The 22261-nt window shown below is 40.4% G+C and overlaps 1 protein-coding gene across 3 annotated transcripts in view; it reads left to right on the top strand.

Annotated features, from left to right (window-relative positions):
- The window catches only part of LOC137376290 (son of sevenless homolog 1), a 365559-nt gene that overhangs the window by 290181 nt on the left and 53117 nt on the right, over window positions 1-22261 (top strand). For all 3 annotated transcript variants that reach the window (XM_068044542.1, XM_068044541.1, XM_068044540.1), the window contains 5 exons: window positions 4681-4762; window positions 7981-8103; window positions 13489-13592; window positions 13712-13934; window positions 19224-19343. In XM_068044542.1, the coding sequence (XP_067900643.1) occupies window positions 4681-4762; window positions 7981-8103; window positions 13489-13592; window positions 13712-13934; window positions 19224-19343 (652 nt within the window). The remainder of the gene's footprint in view (window positions 1-4680; window positions 4763-7980; window positions 8104-13488; window positions 13593-13711; window positions 13935-19223; window positions 19344-22261) is intronic.

Below are 22261 nucleotides of genomic sequence, written 5' to 3'. Positions count from 1 at the left end.
GGAAGGTACTGGCCTCGAATGTGGACATCTTAGTATTCTAGCAGTGAAAACAACAAGAAAACCTGTCTTGAAGTTTTTTTTTATTTTTTACGAAGGATCAATTTGGTTTCCCACTTCTAATTTCTTGTTTATCATTGGGTAATGATCCCAAACTAGAGCCCCCAAATTTTGTTACGGCCAGGTGATGAGGGGGGTCACAGTCACCCCTCTTGCCCTTCCTCTTATTTAACCGCACTAGAGTTTATTCCTTTTTAAACAGTGGTTGTGCTTACCACCTCAGTGAGTGTTTTACCTTTTACCTTTAATGTGATCGTGAAAGAAACAATCGGATGGGTTTTCTTGAGTTTAAGCAAGAAAGAGGTAAGTTTATTATACCCAACAAGCTAAACCCGATCTAAAAATAATTTTTAAAAATATGCTACCCATTCACACACACATTCACACGAGGATCACACACACAAATAGATTACAAAGTGGAAAGTAGGTTTTTTGGTTGGATTAAATTCCAGAATAAACAAAAGTTAAATATGCAGTCTAAGGTTGGATGATTTGGTGGTCTTCTGGCTAGAGTTGTACTCTTGAAGTCTTGGCTGGTCAAAGTGCACTTGTGGCTGGGCCACTTTGCTCAGGGTTTTCTTGGAGACAGACTTGTAGGTGGCTTTCTTCTTCTGGTCTCTGGCTGAAGCAGTCTGTAGGCTTGGAGGGTCCACAATCGCAGACGGTTTTCAAACTTCATATTTTCTGGAGAGAGAGAGAAAAATGGAGGTACATAGCCTTCTCTGCTGCTGCACACTCAGTTACTGCTTGTCTCTTGTGTGTAACAAAACTGCCAGATTTTCACAGCCTGGGGAGATGGTCACATGGTGTTCTCAATTGCCTTTATTTTTAATGAGGCCCAAAGTCTAAAACTCAAAACCTCTCTCAGGTGGTATTGTCAGTGTTTACCCCCTGGAGGGACGTCCCCATGCACGAATGCCTCATGATGGCTTTGAATGTCCCTCTAACGAGGGTGATCTGGATCAGTTGGCCAAAGCATTGTCCTGCCTGGGTTTCTTGTTAGACTTGTGTCTCTGATTTGATCTCCTAGTATTTCAGATGCAAATTGCAGTGGCCATCTTGGTTGTCCATTTTTTTTTTCAAAGTTAATTGTAGGATTTTTTCTGTTAAAAGTTTAATGTCAGTTTGCAACCGATGAATTAATATTTCTCATTTGGCATATCATGTTTTCTTGACAAGAATGTATATCCAAAGTAAGTTTATACAGTGATCAATGAATAGAGTAGATCTGATGAGATGAAAATTTACCCCTCTTTCGTCCGTTAGAAGATGCTCTCACAATTATCCCAAAAAATCAGACTAGTTAGTATCATGTCCACATTTGTAAGTTCTGAGCCTCTCTCCAGAAAATAGAGGACATGGCAGGAGGAAAACCATTAGTTTGAAAGAAGAACACTACTAAAGCAATATTGAGCATTCTTATTTTAAAGGACATTAATGCATGGAGAAAGCTTGCAGAAGACTGGCTAAGATTATCCTGGATTTAGGATTCAAAGGTACAAGGAAAGAGACTTCGAGCTGAATTTTTCTTTGGAGAAACGGAGACACCAAATTCAGGCATCAAACTGCTCGGAAGTATAGGTGTAGACAGGCTATTTGACACAGACTATGAATGTAGAATAAGAGGTTTGAAGTTTATCTCAAGTGAGACGAAAGATTAGAAGAAATTTATTTTCTTGTAGTTTAGTAACTATTAACAATTAACGCAAAAATAGACCAAATAAATTATTTGGGAATGTACTCAGGATTACAGGTTTTCGTATGTACTGAAATAATCAAAACTCCTTTTCCTGTGCAGTTGGGTGTGGGTGAGGGGCTAAGTTAAAGCGTGGCTACCCGACCAGTCCAGACAACATGTGTTGGGTTCAGGTCGGGTCTCTCTTCCGGGTCCAGCATTTGGGCTTGGGTCGGGTCAGGTCAGGATGGACATGGACAGTGCTGCCTTGCTCCGGGAAGTAATCTTCAAATGAACATTCAGGACGTCAAGGCAGGAAACGTGCAGTCCAGACTCCACGCTCTGCAGTAAAGCCTGGCTACCCAACCCAACATGTGTCCGGTTCGGGTCGGGTTGGGCATTTAAAAAAATTAAAGGACTCTGGCCCGGGTTGGGTTCAGGTTGGATGTGGCTGGGTCAGGACTGGGTCGGGTTTCAATTTCATACCCGAGCCAGGCTTTAGGCTAAGTAGGGTAGTAAATAGGATTTAAATAGCATAGATATGGGGTTGAAAAATACTTTCTTTTTTTGCGATTGACTTTAGAGACTTGGAACTACTATTAACTTTATATATAAACATTTCCTTGGGATTTTAAATAGATGGAGTAGAGTCCATGATGCATGGATTGTGCAACCTGCAGAGTAGGACCTGTGACTTGAGGTTTAGCGTCTACAAAGCAAATAAACCAAATGCTTCCCCTATACTGCATGAGGGGAAAAACTGGCACAGCATATTAACAGAAACCAGAAAAGATAATACTTTTTTTTCTTTCAAAAGTGTACTTTATTCATAAAAATTTGCAAAAATACATTACAGAACAGTTCAAATTTCACATTTCGGGAAGTACAATAGAGATCAGCTTTCTTCGATACATGAAGTGCCTCACCATTCTTGCCATTCCATTTTAAATGCGATGTACACTGGCATTACATAGTAAAAAGACATTTTAGTGCATACAGCCCAAGGGGTTTTACACAGGTTCCAGTCCCTCGGTTCACCATGGCAGGAGGACCTTACACAGTGGCCTTTCCCCATTGAACCTTTGCGGCCACTGCCCTAAGCTTTAGTGCGTCTCTCAGCATGTAGTCCTGGACCTTGGAATGTGATGGTCTGCAACACTCTGTCATTGACTACTCTTTTCTCTGGAAGACCAGAAAGGAGTAATACTTTCTTTGTATGCAGCATGTTTATCAGAATTCCTCTCCGATATCATTCCTCCTATCCTGCCAGGTTGCGGCAGCGCGTACCTTTCAAACTTTCAGCGATTCAAGGGGCAGCTCCTACAAACCCTCCACGCTGGATGTTTGAATGGATTCGATACCAACTTCATTTTGAAGCAACCATGTGGACACCAGTGCAAATACTAACTGACTGCGTGAAACGCCTCATAATCGAAGTTGACCATTGGGGACTTTTTGGCACCATAATGTTCAGAGTTGGGCGGTCGGCATTAAAAGCAGTTTGAAAACGTATATCTGTTGTTTTGGATTGCTGAGCTCGTTGGGCGGTTCGGTAGTTTCCGGTGCCACTCTGGTCAAACTGTCATAGACACGAGACCTGAACCAGGATGTCCATTGCGCTGTCGTTTTACAAATCAGACGTCTACTTTGAGCATTAACACCGGCATAGACCTGTCAGTTAGGCTGGCAACTTCGAGATCTCAAAGGTAGGCGTTAAGCATAAGTGACATCTTGTGAGGAAAAGGTACATAAACTAGGAAGTGGAACAAAAAGTACGACTTCATATTGGAGGGAATAACACAGCATTTCTCAGCATCCCTTGAGCACGCAAGAGCAAACAGTGCAATATACTCCACGTGCTTCCTAAACTTGATATTTTAAATTATTTTTGGAAAATACTGGACACATCTAGCTGAAGTAACGACAATTCTTCATTTGAATGATTTGCTAAGTCAGCTATAAGCCATCTGGTTGACAGCCATGGTGGATTACAGTCTGCTTCAGAGAAGGCAGGTTTAATGATTGATAGATTGTTTATTGGTTCGATTATATTCTGCAGTGGCAGGTAGAGATAACCCTAGTGAAGTGAAAAGCTGGGAGGTAAAAGTAACATTCGTTCAAAGGGTTTGTAAATACAGTAATATGAGTAAGGATGTCTTGGTGGTTCTAAACAGGGAAAAGGATTGCCTTATGTTCAGATTATGCAGTAAGCTATCAAAAGGTCAAATATTAATCAAAATTCCCCCTGTGGCTTTGCTGGCTTTTGTTAATTGTCTGATATGTGGAAAACACCAAATAAAAATTGAGACATGTGGCACAAATATTATCAACCTGAAGATAGTTTCACAAATGGATCCGATTTATTTTGTCATTGTAGGGAAGATTTATTTTGCGTCATATATTTATTTTAAATTTTATTGTCCTTGCAGACTTTACTGAATCAATTGATAGTAACTCAATAACAGATATTTCCTTGTAGATTATGTTCCATCGAAGATATGTGAGATGGGTGATTTAAAGCTATATGCTTCTGTTTCTCACCATGCACCCCCAACCACAAAATGTTGTGAAATAAACACTAAACAGAATTTATGGGTCACCTCACAGGGAAAACAAAATAATCTGCTCAGTTTTGACATCAACTGTCTGCATGCAAGGTGTATCGCAGACACTTCAATGGGATGAGGAAGAAAATATACTTTAAAGAAGAGGGCATATATATTTTATATTTGTGAATGTATACCAACAGTTCCCTTTTCTTTTTCCTTTTTGGAACCGATGGATCTTTGAGGCATCATACAATGGAAATAATAAACCAAAATATTTGGAAATAATCTTTTCCGCATCACAAATTATAATGCATCCTTTTATTTTCAGCAAAAGAAAACTTTTTTTTTGCAGGTACCACATTAAGAGAAACATGCTCAAAATATTTTCTATTTCTCTAGACCCAAACTTTGTTAGGACATTCCTCACAACATATCGGTCCTTCTGCAAGCCCCAGGAGTTGCTAAGTCTTTTAATTGAAAGGTATGTTGCTGTAATGTACATTTTTTTTTTCTAAAGCAGTTAATTATTTTAAAATTTTGCATAATTTTATAGATTAGTAAAAAATGTATCCTCTGTATTTGTAATAGATATGCAAGACCAAGAACTTTATTGAGCTGAGAATATTTTTATAAACTGAACTATAGGATTACACAGATTTTGTGCAGCTTCTGAGAGCTTAAACTAACCGCGTAAGCTACTGAAGAAAACTGACAACTTCACAAGTTGGGGGCGGGGGGGAAGATCTATTCTGTCATACTTCTTTAATGTTGCTCAAGGATATTTCAGATTGTAAAACACTTGTTACTTGTATTGAATTGATGGCAGTGCTTTGTTTCTCAATAGTTGTCTCCTAAATGCTTTGTTTATCTGCTTAGACTTGACTATTGCAACGTACTCCTGGCTCAGCTCCCACATTCTACCCTCCGTAAACTTGAGGTCATCCAAAACTCTGCTGCCTGTGTCTTACCTTGTGCCAAGTCCCATTCCCCTTTCACCCCTGTGCTTGCTGACCTACATTGGCTCCCGGTCAAGCAACGTCTTGATTTTAAAATTCTAATCCTTGTTTAAAGATCCTTCCATGGCTTCAGCCTTCCCTATCTCTGTAATCTCTTCCAGCCCCACAACCCTCTGACTGTCTGCGCTCCTTTAATTCTGGCCTCTTGTGCATCCCCAGTTTTAATCCCTCCACCATTGGTGGCCGTGCCTTCAGTTGCCTAGGCCCCAAGCTCTGGAAATCCTCTCTACACCTCTCCACCTCACTTTCTTCCTTTAAGATATTCCTTAAAGCCTGCTCTCTGACCAAGCTTTTGGTGATCTGACCTAATATCTCCTTACGTGGATTGGTGTCATATATGTTTTAGAATGCTTCAGTGAATGCGCTGTCTGAGTGTGTGCTGCTGACAGGTTCAATTGAGGCATTCAAAAGGGAATTAGACTGTTATCTAAAAAGGAAGAATGTGCCGGGATATGGGGAGAAGGCGGAGGAATGACACCAGGTGAATTGCTCATCCGGAGAGCTGGTGCAGACACGATGGGATAAATGACTTCCTTCTGGGCTGTAATAATTCTGTGATCTGTAAAGCGCATTGGAGTGCTTTATTATGTTAAAAGTGCTTTATAAATTTAAGTTCTTGTTGTTAGGCAGGCGTGGAGAATAGTTGTGGATGGGCTTTGGGGCTGGGGTTCGACTTTTCCACTTTTGCTGCACCTAGAATGCTTTGTGCTTTCTGGATTGCAGACATTTGGGGATCAGGGAGACTTTTCTACCACAGTGACTCATGTGGTCTGAGTTGGAGGTACCCAATATGCACAGCCATGTAAAGAGTTCTGGGGATGTGAACATGCTGTCTGATCTCTTGCGCGTCTCTTTCAGTCTCCTTTTCTCTTTCAGTCTCTCCTTTTCTCTTTCTCTTATTCTTGGCCTTTCTTCCTTTTGTATTTTAGTTACTCTCTTCCTGTATTTCTTTTACTGTGCTGCTTTTCTCAGTTGTTGTCCTTTTTACCCAATTGCTATATTGTTTCCTTTCCTCTCTACTATTTTGCATCTGTTTCTGCAGTAGCCTCTGCTGACTCTGCCCTTTTTCCTTCAGCAATTTCTTACAAGGCTACACTGAAAGCGTGGTAAGAGGGAGTAATTAGGAGAGTGACCAAGCAGAAGAGTGCAGAGAAACTGGAGGGTAGGGTAGAAGAACACGGTTTGTCAGCCTGTGCATGAGTTCAGTATGCTGTGTCTGCAGTCATCACGTCAGGCCTGAGTTGGGTTAGGTTCTGGAATGGAGTAAAGGGCCTGGGTGTAATGTCTGCTAATTAAGAAAAGTGTATGAAGGATCGATGCTATTAATTTTGTGTTGGGTGGGAGAAAGAAATGTTGATATGCTAGGAAGATGAATGGGGAAATTTTATAGCATTTTTCAAAAATTGTGACTTATTTGTATACTAGCAGAGACCCACTAAACATTTGCAGTAAAATTAGTATCTTTATTGCAACAGTACTACTTTGAATCGCCATTCCATCTTTCCCATGCCATACCCATCCTATTCTCTCATATCATTTCCATTCCATCCTCCGTCCCACCCCTTTTTCCTATGCCATCCCCATCCTCCATAACACCCATGCCATCTCCATCCCCTCCCCCCACCAATTCCTCCAGGCTGGGTAACTGTTTTAGGGCTCCCTTTACCTTCTGCCTTTTTATATTCTCCACCAACCCCACTCCATCCCACCACCAACCATCCCTCCCATGCCATTCCTCCCCCCTACCCCCAAACAATCACTCCAGCCAAGGTAAATTTGTTGTTGGGCTCCATTTACCTCATGCTGTTTTTTTTTCTCCACCAAACCCACCACCACTATCAACCGTTGGCCACCACATATGTGTGATGTGCTCCAGTCCTCTGAGTACCCCATGTTCCTCCGTGTACGCCAGGCTGCACCCACCAAATCAACCCACTGACAAATCAGAACAGTGAAGACGGACAAAAACTGTATTATTATAGATTTTCTGTGTTAATTAAGCATTTTCATGTTCCTTTATTTTTATGTCTATAAAGTGGTTGGGTGATGAATTGTCATGGTGGCTTGAACTCGAGATGATTTTTATTTTACTATATTGTGGTTGGGCAGAAAGTCTTTTGAGTGTGGGTGAGTGTGCGCAATTTGCTGCCACATGGAGTTGTGGCGACTAGTATGGATGCATTTAAGGGTGAGCTAGATAGGTACGTGGGGAAGAAAGGATTAGAAGAAAATGTTGATAGGGTGAGTTGAAGTAAGGTGGGAGGAGACTCATATGGAGCATTAACACCGGCATAGACCTGTTGGGACGAATGGCCTGTTTCTGTGCTGTAAATTTCATTGTCATTCTAGAAGGGTTTTATGCAGTATGATTGATTCAGAAGTGCAGAAGAAGAAAAGATATTTAACTAATGAGGAAGAAGAAAGTTGATGAATGTGACTACAGTAATGACGTGCACATTGTTCGCTCAAGACAAAATTTATGCTGTGATTAAGTATATTATGATTGCGAGCCAAATTTAGTTACGTCTGCATTGAACTTACAATTTTTCTGAGTTTATTATCTGGGTAAGATGCTGGTTCTGTACCCTCTTATTCACTTGAACAAATGAATTGTAAAGACTTGTATTACTTTTTTGAATGTACATATTTTGATTTTATATCTGTGTACTGTACTTAATGTTAGATTTGAGATTCCAGAACCAGAGCCTACGGAAGCTGATCGGAAGGCAATGGAGCATGGTGACCAGCCTCTTAGTGCTGAATTGAAACGTTTTAGGAAAGAATATGTTCAACCTGTGCAGCTTCGGTAAGTAGCATTTCATAATACTACATGAAAAAATATGAGGTGCCTTAGAAATCTCACTAACTTCTAAAGTGATGTATTTCAACAGGACGCTCCATCAGATGTAAAATTGTATCATTTTTTACTGTTAATAAAATGTTGACTGAGGGAGCCCTGTAATTGAATGCATTTGGCAGCCATGCCTGGCAACCATTCTGCTCCATTCTGATTCCAGAGGTGCAATAGCAAGCCAGGAAACAAACAGACTTTCATCCAATGTTCTGTTCCTGAAGCAATCTGGGAATTTCTATCCTCTTGTTGAACTTCTTCCCACTCTACTTCAAATTTTTCAATCTACCTTGGACATTGACTTTCAGTTATAGTTGTCAGTGATGCTTGCTTCTATCACCGTAAAGGCAGTTTTTGATCTTTCACATTCAAGGAAGGAATTGCAACTTACACATGTCCTGTATTGTTAATAAAGTGCGCTCATAGTTGTAATGCAATTATTGCTAAAGCACTTGCGTATCTACTTGATAAATAGAAACTAATGATCTCCATATTTCAAGGCCTCAGGTTTCTTGCAATGAAAATCTCAGTTGGGGTCAATGGGCTATTTTGTATTTGTAGGCGCCATATTCGGCTTATTGGGAAATTGTTTCTCCCTTGCTACCCAGTAGAACACACTTCAGGATATAATGTTTTCATTTAGAGACGCTGTGAATATCAGCGAAGCATTACATGTATCGGCAAAATCGGCAGCAAGCAGAACAAAACTTACTCCAAAATTCTGTTCGAGCTGGTCAACAAGCACCTGCACATTTCTCCAGACAGGATGTACATCTTGTTCCAAGACCTGGATGCTGCTAATGTTGGCTGGAATAGCTCCACCTTCTGATCCAGAGCATTCCTAAATGATCACTGTAATAAAAAATGTTTAATTAAAAATTGAAACTATCCACAAGTCTTCTCTAATTATGTTACTTTGCCCAGGCTTTCAAAAGGTGGAGCCCATTAGGATTTATGTTGCATCCTTCATTCATGGCATCAATAACAGATGGTTACAGTCTCCAGCAGGCTGGACACCTGTGCACAGAGTATTTGGACCTGGAATTTTGAGTCCCTCGGAATCTAAAATAAAAGCAAAATGCTGCGGATGCTGGAAATCTGAAATAAAAACAAGAAATGCTGGAAAAACTCAGCAGGTCTGGCAGCATCCTGTGGAGAGAGAAGCAGAGTTAACGTTTCAGGTCAGTGACCCTTCTTCAGAACTGGCAAATATTAGAAATGTGAAAGGTTATAAGCAAGTAAAGCGGGGGTGGGGCAAGAGATAACAAAGGAGAAGGTGTAGATAGGACAATTCTGTGACCTTGCCCTATCTACACCTTCTCCTTTGTTATCTTTTGCCCCACCCCCGCTTTACTTGCTTATAACCTTTCACATTTCTAATATTTGCCAGTTCTGAAGAAGGGTCACTGACCTGAAACGTTAACTCTGCTTCTCTCTCCGCAGGATGCTGCCAGACCTGCTGAGTATTTCCAGTATTTCTTGTTTTTTTTTAGATTAGAGATACAGCACTGAAACAGGCCCTTCGGCCCACCGAGTCTGTGCCGAACATCAACCACCCATTTATACTAATCCCATATTCCTACCAAACATCCCCACCTGTCCCTATATTTCCCTACCACCTCCCTATACTAGTGACAATTTATAATGGCCAATTTACCTATCAACCTGCAAGTCTTTTGGCTTGTGGGAGGAAACCGGAGCACCCGGAGAAAACCCACGCAGACACAGGGAGAACTTGCAAACTCCACACAGGCAGTACCCGGAATCGAACCCGGGTCACTGGAGCTGTGAGGCTGCGGTGCTAACCACTGCGCCACTGTGCGTTTTTATCCCTCGAAATCTATCTGTTCAGACTTCAAGTATTATATTTTGCCTTATGGGACATTAAAACCAGGGTCTGTTACAATTATCTGATTCAACTTCATAAACAAGAAGCAACTCACTCGTGCACAGCTCTTCATACATAAAAAGGGAGATGCCTTATATTGTGGTTAACCACAGAACTATCCACAACAATCAACTATTTAGATGCACATACTGTACGAATACAGTAGTGTAATCCTATGGTTGAAGTCATAGCAATTAGTGATTCAACTGAAACTTTAAAAAAAGCATTGTTATACTGTAATTTTGTGCCAAATTTCATATTATTTTGATTGTGTTTTGAAGAAAACTGCAACTAAATCTCACGCACTCTGCTAGTTCACCGTCAGACTGGATTCAGGACTCTAAATACTTTCTAACAGCTAGAACTAATGCATCATTGAAGAATCAAATGCATGTCAAACTGTCCAATTTCTGTTGGTGGTATAAGGCCATATATTTGAATTTGCCATGCACATGGTAAGCACCCTGGTTTCTTCCAAAACCTGAACTACCACTGTCATCTATAGGTACATACAGATTGTATAATACTTCATGTACATGAACTTGCAGAATTGCAGCTAGGGTAACTTGACAAACACAAGTCAGACAGCTTAATTCATTGCACCTACTTGCACTGATCAACTTCTATCTTAATGATGGTTCTGAAATTCACTTGAAAGGATAGGGTAGGTCAGAAAGACGGTGTTATGGCCAGGTGAGGAGGGGGTCACAGGCTCCCCTCTTGCCCTTCTTCTTGTTTGACTGCAATAGGGTTTATTCCCTTTTTTAATGTGCTTACCACCTCAATGAGTGTTTCACCTTTTACCTTTAATGTGATCATGGAAGAACCAATCGGACAGGTTTTCTTGAGTTTAAACAAGAAAGAGGTGAGTTTATTCTATGTAACAAATGTTATGAAAGTGATTCTGTTTTAGTCAAAAATATTTTTTAAGGAAATCTATAGTTAAACTGAATAAATGTCGGACCAGTTTTTAAAAAAAAAAGAAAGCCATCAAGAGGACACTGAAGGAATGGGATTGGCAACAATGTTACTGATCACAGGACTCAAGTTAAAGATAAAACAGAAACCCTGGCAATGGGCAAAGCAGTGACAAGCACCCCTTGATTGGATAAGCCTAGCAGCAGCAGAGAGCACCTGGGATGGGCAGAAAACTCGCAAGCTTTTTGGTTGTGTGTCAGTGTGTGTTTTACCTTCTGGAGTGAGTGGCTGATAAAGTCAATCTGCTGAAGAAAAAGGAGAGATGACCACAACCCAACTCGCTTTCCATTCATTCCATGAAGGACCCTGAGAAGTCCACTGTGTCAATTCATTTTGTTTCCTGTCTTTGAAGAAAACCTGCTAAATTACTTTTCAACGCCGACTGAAAAGAACTGTTCTAAAAGATCTCAATGACCTGTCTACATGTACTCAGAAGTTAGACTGTATGCCAGTTTGGGAACAACATTTCTCATCTGCTGTTTCTTCAAAAATGAGCAAGTAATCTGCCCAAGTTTTTTTTGTCTGTAACAGAGCTCTGAATTTATTTTTTTATTTTTTCGGTTAACTGGTATATGTGAGTGTGAGGGACTAAGGTCCAAAAAAAAGGAACTTTAAAATTTAAATCTGTGTATTTATGTTTTACTTCATTACTCATTACTAGTTAAGACTTGTTTTACAATAAACTTATAATTTTGTTGTTCATTAAAGAAACCTGGTTAGTGTGTTCTATTCTGGGAAAAGTAGAGTATATGATTGACGGTATCGATAAGTGGGAAAATTTAAATAATATGCTGTGACCTGTGGAGAAGTGGGACTAGAATAAACAGTGCACTCCACGCGCCTCAGTCATAACACAATCTAAACCCGATCTAAATAAAATAATAAAAAAAGCACTACGCACTCGCACACATTCACACAAGGGTCACACACACACACATAAATAGATTACAGAGTGAAAAGTAGATTTTGTGGTTGAATTCAAGTCCAGAATAAATGGAAATTAAATACAGTCTGTGAGGTTGAATGATTCGGTGGTCTTCCAGCTGAAGTTGTATTCTTGAAGTCTTTGTCTGGTCAAGGTGCACTTTGTGGCTAGTCTGCTTGGCTCAGGGCTTTGTTGGAGGCAGACTTGTAGGCGGCTCTCTTCCTCTGCTCTCTGTCTGTTGCAATCTATAGGCTTGGAGGGTCCACAGTCGCAGATGGTTTTCAAACTTGTCACATTATCTGAAGAGAGAGGGAGGCACACAGCCTTTTTGCTGCTGCACAGTCTGAGTTACTGACTTGACTGTTTGTTCAAGGAAATCCCAGCTTTCACAAAGATAGACAGACGGCCACATGACTGCCTCAGTGTATTCTCTGGAATCTTCTAATGAGATTCAAGGTTAGGCATTGGCACCCCAGGATGCCAGTATTTACACTAGGAGAGGTTTGCTCTTTCAAAGTCAAGGTGTTAGGGTTACCTTGAATGCCATGCTAATGAAGCAATCTTAGGTAATTCAATCACTTAGAGCAAGCCATTTTTCTGGAGCCATGCTCCTCAGACCTCTCTCCTATTGGGCCTTGGAATGTGAAGAGGTGTTTCAGATGCAAATTGCAGTGGCCACCTTGGCTGCCAGTTTTTTAAAAGTTAACTGTAGGATTTTTTCCATTAAAAGTTGAATGTAAGTTTCCAATCGATGAATTAATAGTCCTTGTTTGGCATATCGTTTTTCTTGACAACAGGATGTAGTTCTGTTTATAAAGGAGATCTAGGAAAGGTAGATTGGAGTATTCTCTTCGGCAGAAATATCAATGATATAGAAGAAAAATAGAGTTTATTTAAATCTGTACTTCTGAACAGAGAAATCTTGTACGTTCCGTGGATAAAAGGTACAGTGAAATTTAAATGAGAATCTTCATAGGGAAGTTAACCTTAAGATAAATATTTCAGTTAGTATCCAGTAAATAAACTGTCAAGTCTATGGTCAGGTTTACAATACAGTTGAAAATAATTAAAGCAATTATTCAAACCTCTTAAAAGGGCATGAGATGAATGTTGTATTAGTTGAGACAGAAATGTTAGATTACCATGAGCCCCCTTGGGATCTTTAACTTCTACCTGAACAACTAGAACAGGTGGAACTGAAGGAAGACATCCAGCAATGCAGCGCTGTATTAATTTTGCACTGTAGTGTCAATGTAGATTATGTGCTCATTTATTAAGTGTGACTTGATCCCACAACCTTCTAACTTGGTGCTACCATCTGATACATAAAAGTTTTAGAAAGTATTAACATCAAAGGCTCATCGGGTGCTAATATTTTATCCAGCTGAAATTCATTGTTATGTGGATTTCAGTAAGTTCTTAGCCAGCTAAATATAATATTGCAGGGAAATAAGTTTACTCCTGCCAACTTAGCATTGAATGGCAATATGTGAAAACTGGTTTAAATTTCAAGAAAATAGTTTTTAATTTTTTTATTACATTCTCTAAGAGTTCTGAATGTATGCCGACACTGGGTGGAACATCATTTCTATGACTTTGAAAGAGATGAAGAGTTACTATTTCGACTAGAAGAATTCATTGGGACGGTTAGAGGTGAGGAGCCCCAAATAATTACAGAAAATCTGCAACTAGAAAATGTACAACAACTACAAAAGCAGCAGATTTTATTAATGGAGTGTAATTACAATGACCCCCACTGTTTTGTGATGCAGGTAAAGCCATGAAGAAATGGGTTGAATCAATCAGTAAAATCATCCTAAGGAAAAAACAGGCACAAGCAAATGGACCATCGCATGCTATTACATTTGAAAGTTTGCCCCCTTCTATAGAATGGCACATAAGTAGAATTGGTCAAATTGAAGCATTTGACCTGCTAACTTTGCATCCAATAGAAATTGCACGGCAGCTAACTTTATTAGAATCTGATCTTTACAGGTAATGACTTTTCTGGTGCTGTTGAATATGCATGTCCCTGAAGTTAAGCAGTAGAAGCAGTTTGTTAAAACAAATAAGTTTCTTTTATATAAGACCTTTACCATTTTATTTTTTTGTTTAATATGAGCGCAGCTGTATGGTTGAATCTTCAAAGTTATCAGTAAGAATTGGTGCAATTTTATTTTTGTTTTGTAGAAGGGATTGTTTCCATATTTACAGGATATAATTTCTGTCACTTTTTAACAGAGCATTTTTAGTACAAGCCATTCTACAAAAAATTTTAACTTTGCAAAGCTTAATATTGATTCATTTATACTTTTCAGACAAATATGTATTATGAATGCAAGGGTTGAAAGCAGTGATGTTTTACTGTTTTCACAAGGTATTCATTGATTGTTTTTCTTTTAGTAGAGCATTAAAGTAACCACCAACTTTTCTCTTGACGAGGTGTTTAAGTAATTCATTTTTAAACGGTAAGGTTTATTGTATTACCAAGATTTAAATTGGCATAGTAAGTGCTAGTGAGGAGAGGCATTAACTAAAACATTAATTAAATAAATAAATAATCAGTTATTTAAAACACAATAAGGATGACAGGGCAGGTGATGTGTTGCAGCTGCAGTATGTAGGAGCTTGAGTGGACATCAGTGTGATCCACGGCAACCACGTCGGCAGTAAGTATCTGTGGTTCGAGGAGCTTTAGCTCAGAGTTAATGAGCTGGAGGCCGAGCTGCAGACACTGCGACACATCAGGAAGGGGAAAAGTTACCTCGACACTTTGTACCAGGAGCCGGTCACACCCCTTAGGATAGGTCTTCTCATTTGGTCCATGGTCAGAGACGACAGGGTGTGACTCGGAGTGAGGTAGGTTCGGGGACCCAGAACGTAGAAGCGGAGGAGCCTCAGCCTTTGCAATTGTCTCACAGGTTTGAGGTTCTCTCAACCTGTGTGGATGAAAGGTGGAGGTTGCAAGGTGGATGAGCGAACTGAGCATGGCACCATGGTACAGGAAGCCATTAAAGTGGGGGGAATAAATAGGAATGTAGTGGTAGTAGGGGATAGCATAGTCAGGGGGATAGACACAGTTCTCTGCAGCCAAGAGCAAGAGTCCAGAAGACTGTGTTGCCTGCCTAGTGCCAGGGTTCAGGACATCTGCTCTGGGCTGGAGAGGAAGGGCAGGATCCAGTGGTCGTGGTCCATGTAGGTACCAGCGACATAGGTAGAACAAGGAAAGCGGTTCTGCTGAGGGAGTATGAGCAGCTAGGGTCTAAATTGACATAGGGCAAATAAGATTAGAGAAATGATTGTATTTTGTATGTTCATAATGCATGGCTCAAAGACTGGCTTGGTAGCAGTGGGTTCCAGTTCATGGAGAACTGAGGAAAGTGAGGGCTGTACTGTTAGGACGGTCTACACCTGAACCATGCTGGGACCAGTGTTCTAGTGAGCTGCATAACTAGGGAAGTAGAGAGGGTTTTAAACTAAATAGTGGGGGCAAGGGATCAAATTTGGGAAGACGTGTTAAATCAAAGACTACAGACAAGGCACAAGAGAAAGGTATTAGTATGGGAAATGATAAACAGACCATGACCGGGGGGGGGGGTGCACAGAGTACAAATCTAAGAGTAAATCCGCAGATCAGGCGAGAAGTTACAAAAATGATAAAAGGACAAAATTAAAGGCTCTGTATCTGAATGACGTAGCATTCGAAACAAAACACATGAACTGATAGCACAAATGGAAATAAATAAGTACGATGTGATAGCCATTACAGAGATATGGCTGCAGGATGACATAGATTGGGACCTGAACTTTGAAGTGTACATGACATTTAGGAAGGACAGGAAGCTGGAAAAGGTGGAGGGATGGCTCTGTCAATTAATGATGGTATTAGCACATGAAAGAGGGATGACCTAAGTTCAGGAAACCAGGACGTAGAAGCAGTTTGGGTAGAGATGAGAAATGATAAAGGGCAAGAAGTCACTTGTGGAGTGGTATACAGGCCCCCTAACAGTAACCACACAATAGGACGGCGTATAAAGGAAGAAATAATGGGAGCTTGTCAGAAAGGTACAGCGATAATCATGGGGGATTTTAATCTACATTTAGACTGGAAAAATCAGATGGGCAAAGGTAACCTAGATGAGAAGTTCATAGAATGTTTTCAGGAAAACTTCTTAGAACAGCACATTCTGGAACCGACCAGAGAGCAGGTTATACTAGATCTGGTATTGTGCAACGAGATAGTATTAATTAATAACCTCATAGTGAAGGCGCCCTGAGGCAGCAGCAATCATAATTGTGTTTGAATTTTACATTCAGTTTGAGGGAGAGAAGAGTGGGTCTAAGACTAGTATTTTAAACTTAAATAAGGGCAGTTATGAGGGCAAGTAAGCAGAGCTAGCTAAAATGAACTGGCAAATTAGGTTAAAGGATAGGTCAATAGAGATGTAGTGGCAGACATTTGAGGGGATATTTCAGAATATACAGAATAAATACATTCCAACGGGAAAGAAAAATTCCAAGGGGAGGACCCACCATCTGTGGTTAACTAAAAAAGTTAAAGATAGTATCAAACTTAAAGAAAAAACATATAATTGCGTGAGTGGCAGGTCAGAAGATTGGACAGAATATGAAAAACAGCAAAGAATAACTAATAAGGAGGAAAAAATTAGAGTACGAGAGAAAGCTAGCTAGAAATATAAAAACAGATAAGTAAGAGTTTCTGTAGATATTTGAAAAAGAAAAGTTAACAAAGTGAGCGTTGGTCCTATAGAAAGTGAGTGGAGAATTAATAATGGAAAATAAGGAGACGGCAGATGAATTGAGCAGGTATTTTGCATTGGTCTTCACAATAGAGGATACAAGTAACATCCCAGAAATAGGTGAAAATCAGGAAATGGAAGGGAAGGGAGGAACTCGAGAAAATTACAATCACCAGGGAAGTGGTATTCAGCAAATTGTTGGAGCTGCGGGCTGACTAGTCCCGAGGTCCTGATGGACTTCATCCTCGGGTCTTAAAAGAAGTGGCGAGTGAGATAGTTGATACGTTGGCTTCAATTTTCCAAAATACCCTAGATTCGGGGAAGGTTCCATTAGATTGGAAAATAGCGAATGTAACTCCTTTATTCATAAAGGGAGGCAGACAGAAAGCAGGAAACTGCAGGCCAGTTAGCTTAACATCTGTCATAGGGAAAATGTTAGAAGCTATTATTAAAGACATTACAGCATGGCACTTGGAAAAATTCAAGGTAATCAGGCAGAGTCAAATATGGTTTTGTGAAAGGGAAATCATGTTTAGCCAATTTATTGGACTTCTTTGAAGAAGTAACATGTGCTGTGGTTAAAGGGGAACCGGTGGATCTACTGTACTGAAGATTCCCAGAAGGCATTTAATAAGTTGCCACATCAAAGGTTATCAAAAGAAAAGAAAATCTCAGTGTAGGGAGTAACATATTGGCATTGATAGAAGATTGGCTAGCTAACAGGAAATGGAGAGTAGGCATAAATGGGTCATTTTCTGGTTGGCAAGATGTAATGAGTGGTATGCCACAGGGATCAATGATGGGGTCTCAACTTTTTATGACTTATATAAATGACTTGGATGATAGGACCGAAGGTATGGGAGCTAAATTTGCTGATGACGTGAAGATAGGTAGGAAAGTAAGTTGTGAAGAGGACATATGGAAGCTACAATGGGAAAAAGTTATGTTAAGCAAGTGGGCAAAGATCTGGCAAATGGAGGATAATGTGGGAAAATGAGAAAATTGTCCATTTTGGCAGAAAGAATAAAAAAGAAGCATATTATCTAAATGGTGAGAGATTGCAGAGCTCTGAGACACAGAGGAATCTGGGTGTCCTAATGCATGAATTGCAAAAGATTAGTATGCAGGTTCGGCAAGTAATTAGGAAAGCTAAGAGAATGTTATCATTTATTACGAGGAGAATTGAATACAAAAGTAGGGAGGTTATTGCTGTAGTTATACAGGGCATTGGTGAGACCACGTCTGGAGTACTGTATACAGTATTGGTCTCCTTATTTTAAGGAAGGTTGTAAATGCGTTGGAAGCAGTTCAGAGAAGGTTTAGCAGACTAATACCTGGAATGGGCAGGTTGTCATATGAGGAAAGGTTGGACAGGCTAGGCTTGTATCCACTGGAGTTTAGAAGAGTAAGACGCGACTTGATTGAAATATATAAGATCCTGAGGGGTCTTGACAGGGTGTATGTGGAAAGGATGTTTACTCTTCTGGGAGAATCTAGAACTAGGGATCACTGTTTTAAAAATAAGGGATCTCCCATTTAAGACAGAGATCTGGAGTCTTTGGAACTCTATTCCTCAAAAGGCGGTGGAAGCAGAGTCTTTGAATATTTTTAAGGCAGAGGTAGATAGATTCTTGATAAGCAAGGGGTTGAAAGGTTATTGGGGTAGGCAGGAATGTAGAGTTGAGGTTACAATCAGATCAGCCATGATCTTGAATGGCGGAGCAGGCTCGAGGGACCGTGGCCGACGACTCCTAATTCATATGTTCATATGTACGTATTATGTCGTTGATTGTAGTAATACTTTAAAGTGGTGGACAGAGTTGGGTGTTTTATCAAACAAAATTAATTGATAAAGTTTGAACTTATTATTAATACTTGAAGTTTAATGAACAGGTAATATTTTGCAAATTGTCTTGCCAAGAAATTTGACAGGTTTCACTGCAGCTCTATAAGGCCCTGGTTCGACCACACTTGGAATATTGTGTTCAGTTCTGGTCGCCTCATTATAGGAAGGATGTGGAAGCTTTAGAGAGGGTGCAGAGGAGATTTACCAGGATGCTGCCTGGACTGGAGGGCATGTCCTACGAAGAAAGATTGAGGGAGCTAGGGCTTTTCTCATTGGAGCGAAGAAGGATGAGAGGTGACTTGATAGAGGGGTACAAGATGATGAGAGGCATAGATCGAGTGGATAGTCAGAGACTTTTTCCCAGGGTGGAAAGGGCTATCACCAGGGGGCATAATTTTAAGGTGATTGGAGGAAGGTTTCGGGGAGATGTCAGAGAGTGGTGTGTGCTTGGAATGCGCTGCCAGCGGTGGTAGTAGAAGCAGATACATTAGGGGCATTTAAGCGACTCTTGGATAGGTACATGGATGATAGTAGAATGAAGGGTAGGTCGTTAGTTTGATCTTAGAGTAGGTTAATAGGTTCGGCACAACATCGTGGGCCGAAGGGCCTGTACTGTGCTGTACTGTTCTATGTTCTTAACCAAAAAATGATTAATGCTTTTGTGTATCTGGATTTTAGAGCTGTCCAGCCTTCAGAACTAGTAGGAAGTGTATGGACAAAGGACGACAAAGAAATAAATTCTTCAAACCTCCTCAAGATGATACGACACACTACTAATCTCACTTTGTGGTTTGAAAAGTAAGGAATATGTGTGCATAAATGTAATTCATGTGCATTCTGTGTATCGTAAGCGGAGGAGATGCATCAAGAAAAGAGTTTCGGTTATGACTGGATCGGCGCTAGTAACGCTACTTATGTTACAGCCTAATATTAAGACCAAATTAGGCTGAGAATTTTGCTGACTGAAAGGCCAATGCAAATTTCCTTTTGTTGATTGGGCAGCTGCCTGGTTTCTGTGCATGGCTTACCATATGCTTCTGACAGGGTACATTGCCAAACTATTTTGGATTAAGTATAGATCTTAATTTAGTTAGCGCTATGTATATATAAAAGTAAAATATTATGGTTGTTACCTTACCCTGATTCTAAAACTGATGTGATTTTCATAAAAATATACTTAATGATCAGTATACTTCATAAAATCCTAAACATTTTCAATTGTCATTTTTAATAAGGATAAATTTATGATTTTCAATAATCATTCAATATCATGTTTGCACAAAATATAATTACATTGTTTGAAAAAGTTTCTAGTGAAGGTATTCTGAATATTTTGGCTGCACATTTCAGTGGTATTCTATTTCTGAAAATCTTAAGTAGCTTCATTGTTCACACAATGCTTTCGAGATAGTTTCTTAGAGCAGCATGTTCTGGAACCAACCAGAGAGCAGGTTATATTAGACTTGGTATTGTGTAATGTGACAGGATTAATTAATGACCTCAGAGTAAAGGCACTTCTAGGTAGCAGCGACCACAATATGATTGAATTCTACATCCAGTTTGTAAGAGAGAAGAGTGAGTCTAAGGACAAAAGAACAAAGAACAGTACGGCACAGGAACAGGCCATTCGGCCCTCCAAGCCTGCGCCGAACTTGATGCCTGCCTAAACTAAAACCTTCTGCACTTCCGGGATCTGTATCCCTCTATTCCCATCCTATTCATGTATTTGTCAAGATGCCTCTTAAACGTCTCTATGGTACCTGCTTCCACCACCTCCCCCGGCAGCAAGTTCCAGGCACTCACCACCCTCTGTGTAAAGAACTTGCCTCGCACATTCCCTCTAAACTTTGCCCCTCTCACCTTAAACCTATGTCCCCTAGTAACTGACTCTTCCACCCTGGGAAAAAGCTTCTGACTATCCAATGTGTCCATGCCGCTTATAACTTTGTAAACCTCTATCATGTCGCCCCTCCACCTCCGTCGTTCCAGTGAAAACAATCCGAGTTTATCCAACCTCTCCTCATATCTAATGCCCTGCAAACCAGGCAACATCCTGGTAAACCTCTTCTGTACCCTCTCCAAAGCCTCCATGTCCTTCTGGTAGTGTGGCGACCAGAATTGCACACAATATTCTAAGTGTGACCTAACTAAAGTTCTGTACAGCCGCAGCATGACTTGCCAATTTTTATACTCTATGCCCCAACCGATGAAGGCAAGCATGCCGTATGCCTTCTTGACTACCTTATCCACCTGCGTTGCCACTTTCAGTGACCTGTGGACCTGGACGCCCAGATCTCTCTGCCTGTCAGTACTCCTAAGGGTTCTGCCATTTACTGTATACTTCCCACCTGCATTAGACCTTCCAAAATGCATAACCTCACATTTGTCCAGATTAAACTCCATCTGCCATTTCTCCGCCCAAGTCTCCAACCTATCTATATCCTGCTGTATCCTTTGACAATCCTCATTACTGTCCGCAACTCCACCAACCTTTGTGTCGTCCGCAAACTTACTAATCAGACCAGCTACGTTTTCCTCCAAATCATTTATATATACTACAAAAAGACTAGTATTTTAAACTTAAAGAAGGGCTATTATGCAGGCATGAAAGCTGAGCTAGCTGAAGTAAACTGGGTTACTCGGCTAGGAGATAGATCAATAGGGAAGCAGTGGCAGACATTCAAAGGGATATTTCAGAATACTCAGGATAAGTATATTCCTACTATAAAGAAAAATTCTAAGGGGAGGGCCCACCATCCGTCATTAACTGAAGAAGTTAAGGAAAGCATCAAACTTAAGGAAAAGGCATATAATTGCGCAAAAATGAGTGGCAGGTCAGATGATTCGTCAGAATGTAAAGAACGGCAGAGAATGACTAAAAGGTTACTCGGGAAAGAAATTTGAGTATGAGAGGAAGCTAGCTAGAAATGTAAAAGCGGATAGCAAGAGTTTCTACAGGTATTTAAAAAGGAAAAGAGTCAGTAAAGTGAGTTTTGGTCCTCTAGAGAGTGAGAATGGGGAGTTAGTAGTGGATAATAAGGAAATGGCAGATGCAATGAACAAATATTTTGCTTCTGTCTTCACTATAGAGGATACAAAAATCATTCCAGTAATAGCTTAAATCAAGAGGTAGAAGGAAGAGAGGAACTTGGATGAAATTACAATCACCAGGGAAGTGGTACTGACCAAACTGATGGAGCTGCGGGCTGACAAGTCCACGAGTTCTGATGGACTTCATCCTAGGGTCTTAAAAGAGGTGGCTAATGAGGTAGTAGATGCATTGGTGTTAATTTTTCAAAATTCGCTAGATTCTGGAAAGGTTCCATCAGACTGGAAAGTGGCAAATATAACCCCTCTATTCAAGAAGCGGGGGAGGCAGAAAACTGGTAACTACAGGCCAGTTAGCTTGAAGTCTGTCGTGGGGAAGGTGTTAGAATCAATCATTAAGAAGGCTATAGCTGGGCACTTAGAAAAACTCAAGGTAATCGGGAATAGGCAGCATGGCTTTGTAAAAGGGAGATCATGTTTAACCAATTTATTGGCGATCTTTAAAGGAGTAACATGTGCCGTGGATAAAGGGGAGCCTGTTGACGTACTGTACTTGGATTTCCAGAAGGCATTTGACAAGGTGCCACATAAAAGGTGGTTGTGCAAAGAAGGAGCTCATGGTGTCGGGGGTAACAGATTAGCATGGACAGAAGATTGGCTGGCTGGCT

Source organism: Heterodontus francisci, chromosome 13 (assembly GCF_036365525.1).
Source record: "Heterodontus francisci isolate sHetFra1 chromosome 13, sHetFra1.hap1, whole genome shotgun sequence".
NCBI classification, from domain to species: Eukaryota; Metazoa; Chordata; class Chondrichthyes; order Heterodontiformes; family Heterodontidae; genus Heterodontus; species Heterodontus francisci.
This window is presented reverse-complemented; position numbering and strand designations above follow the sequence as displayed.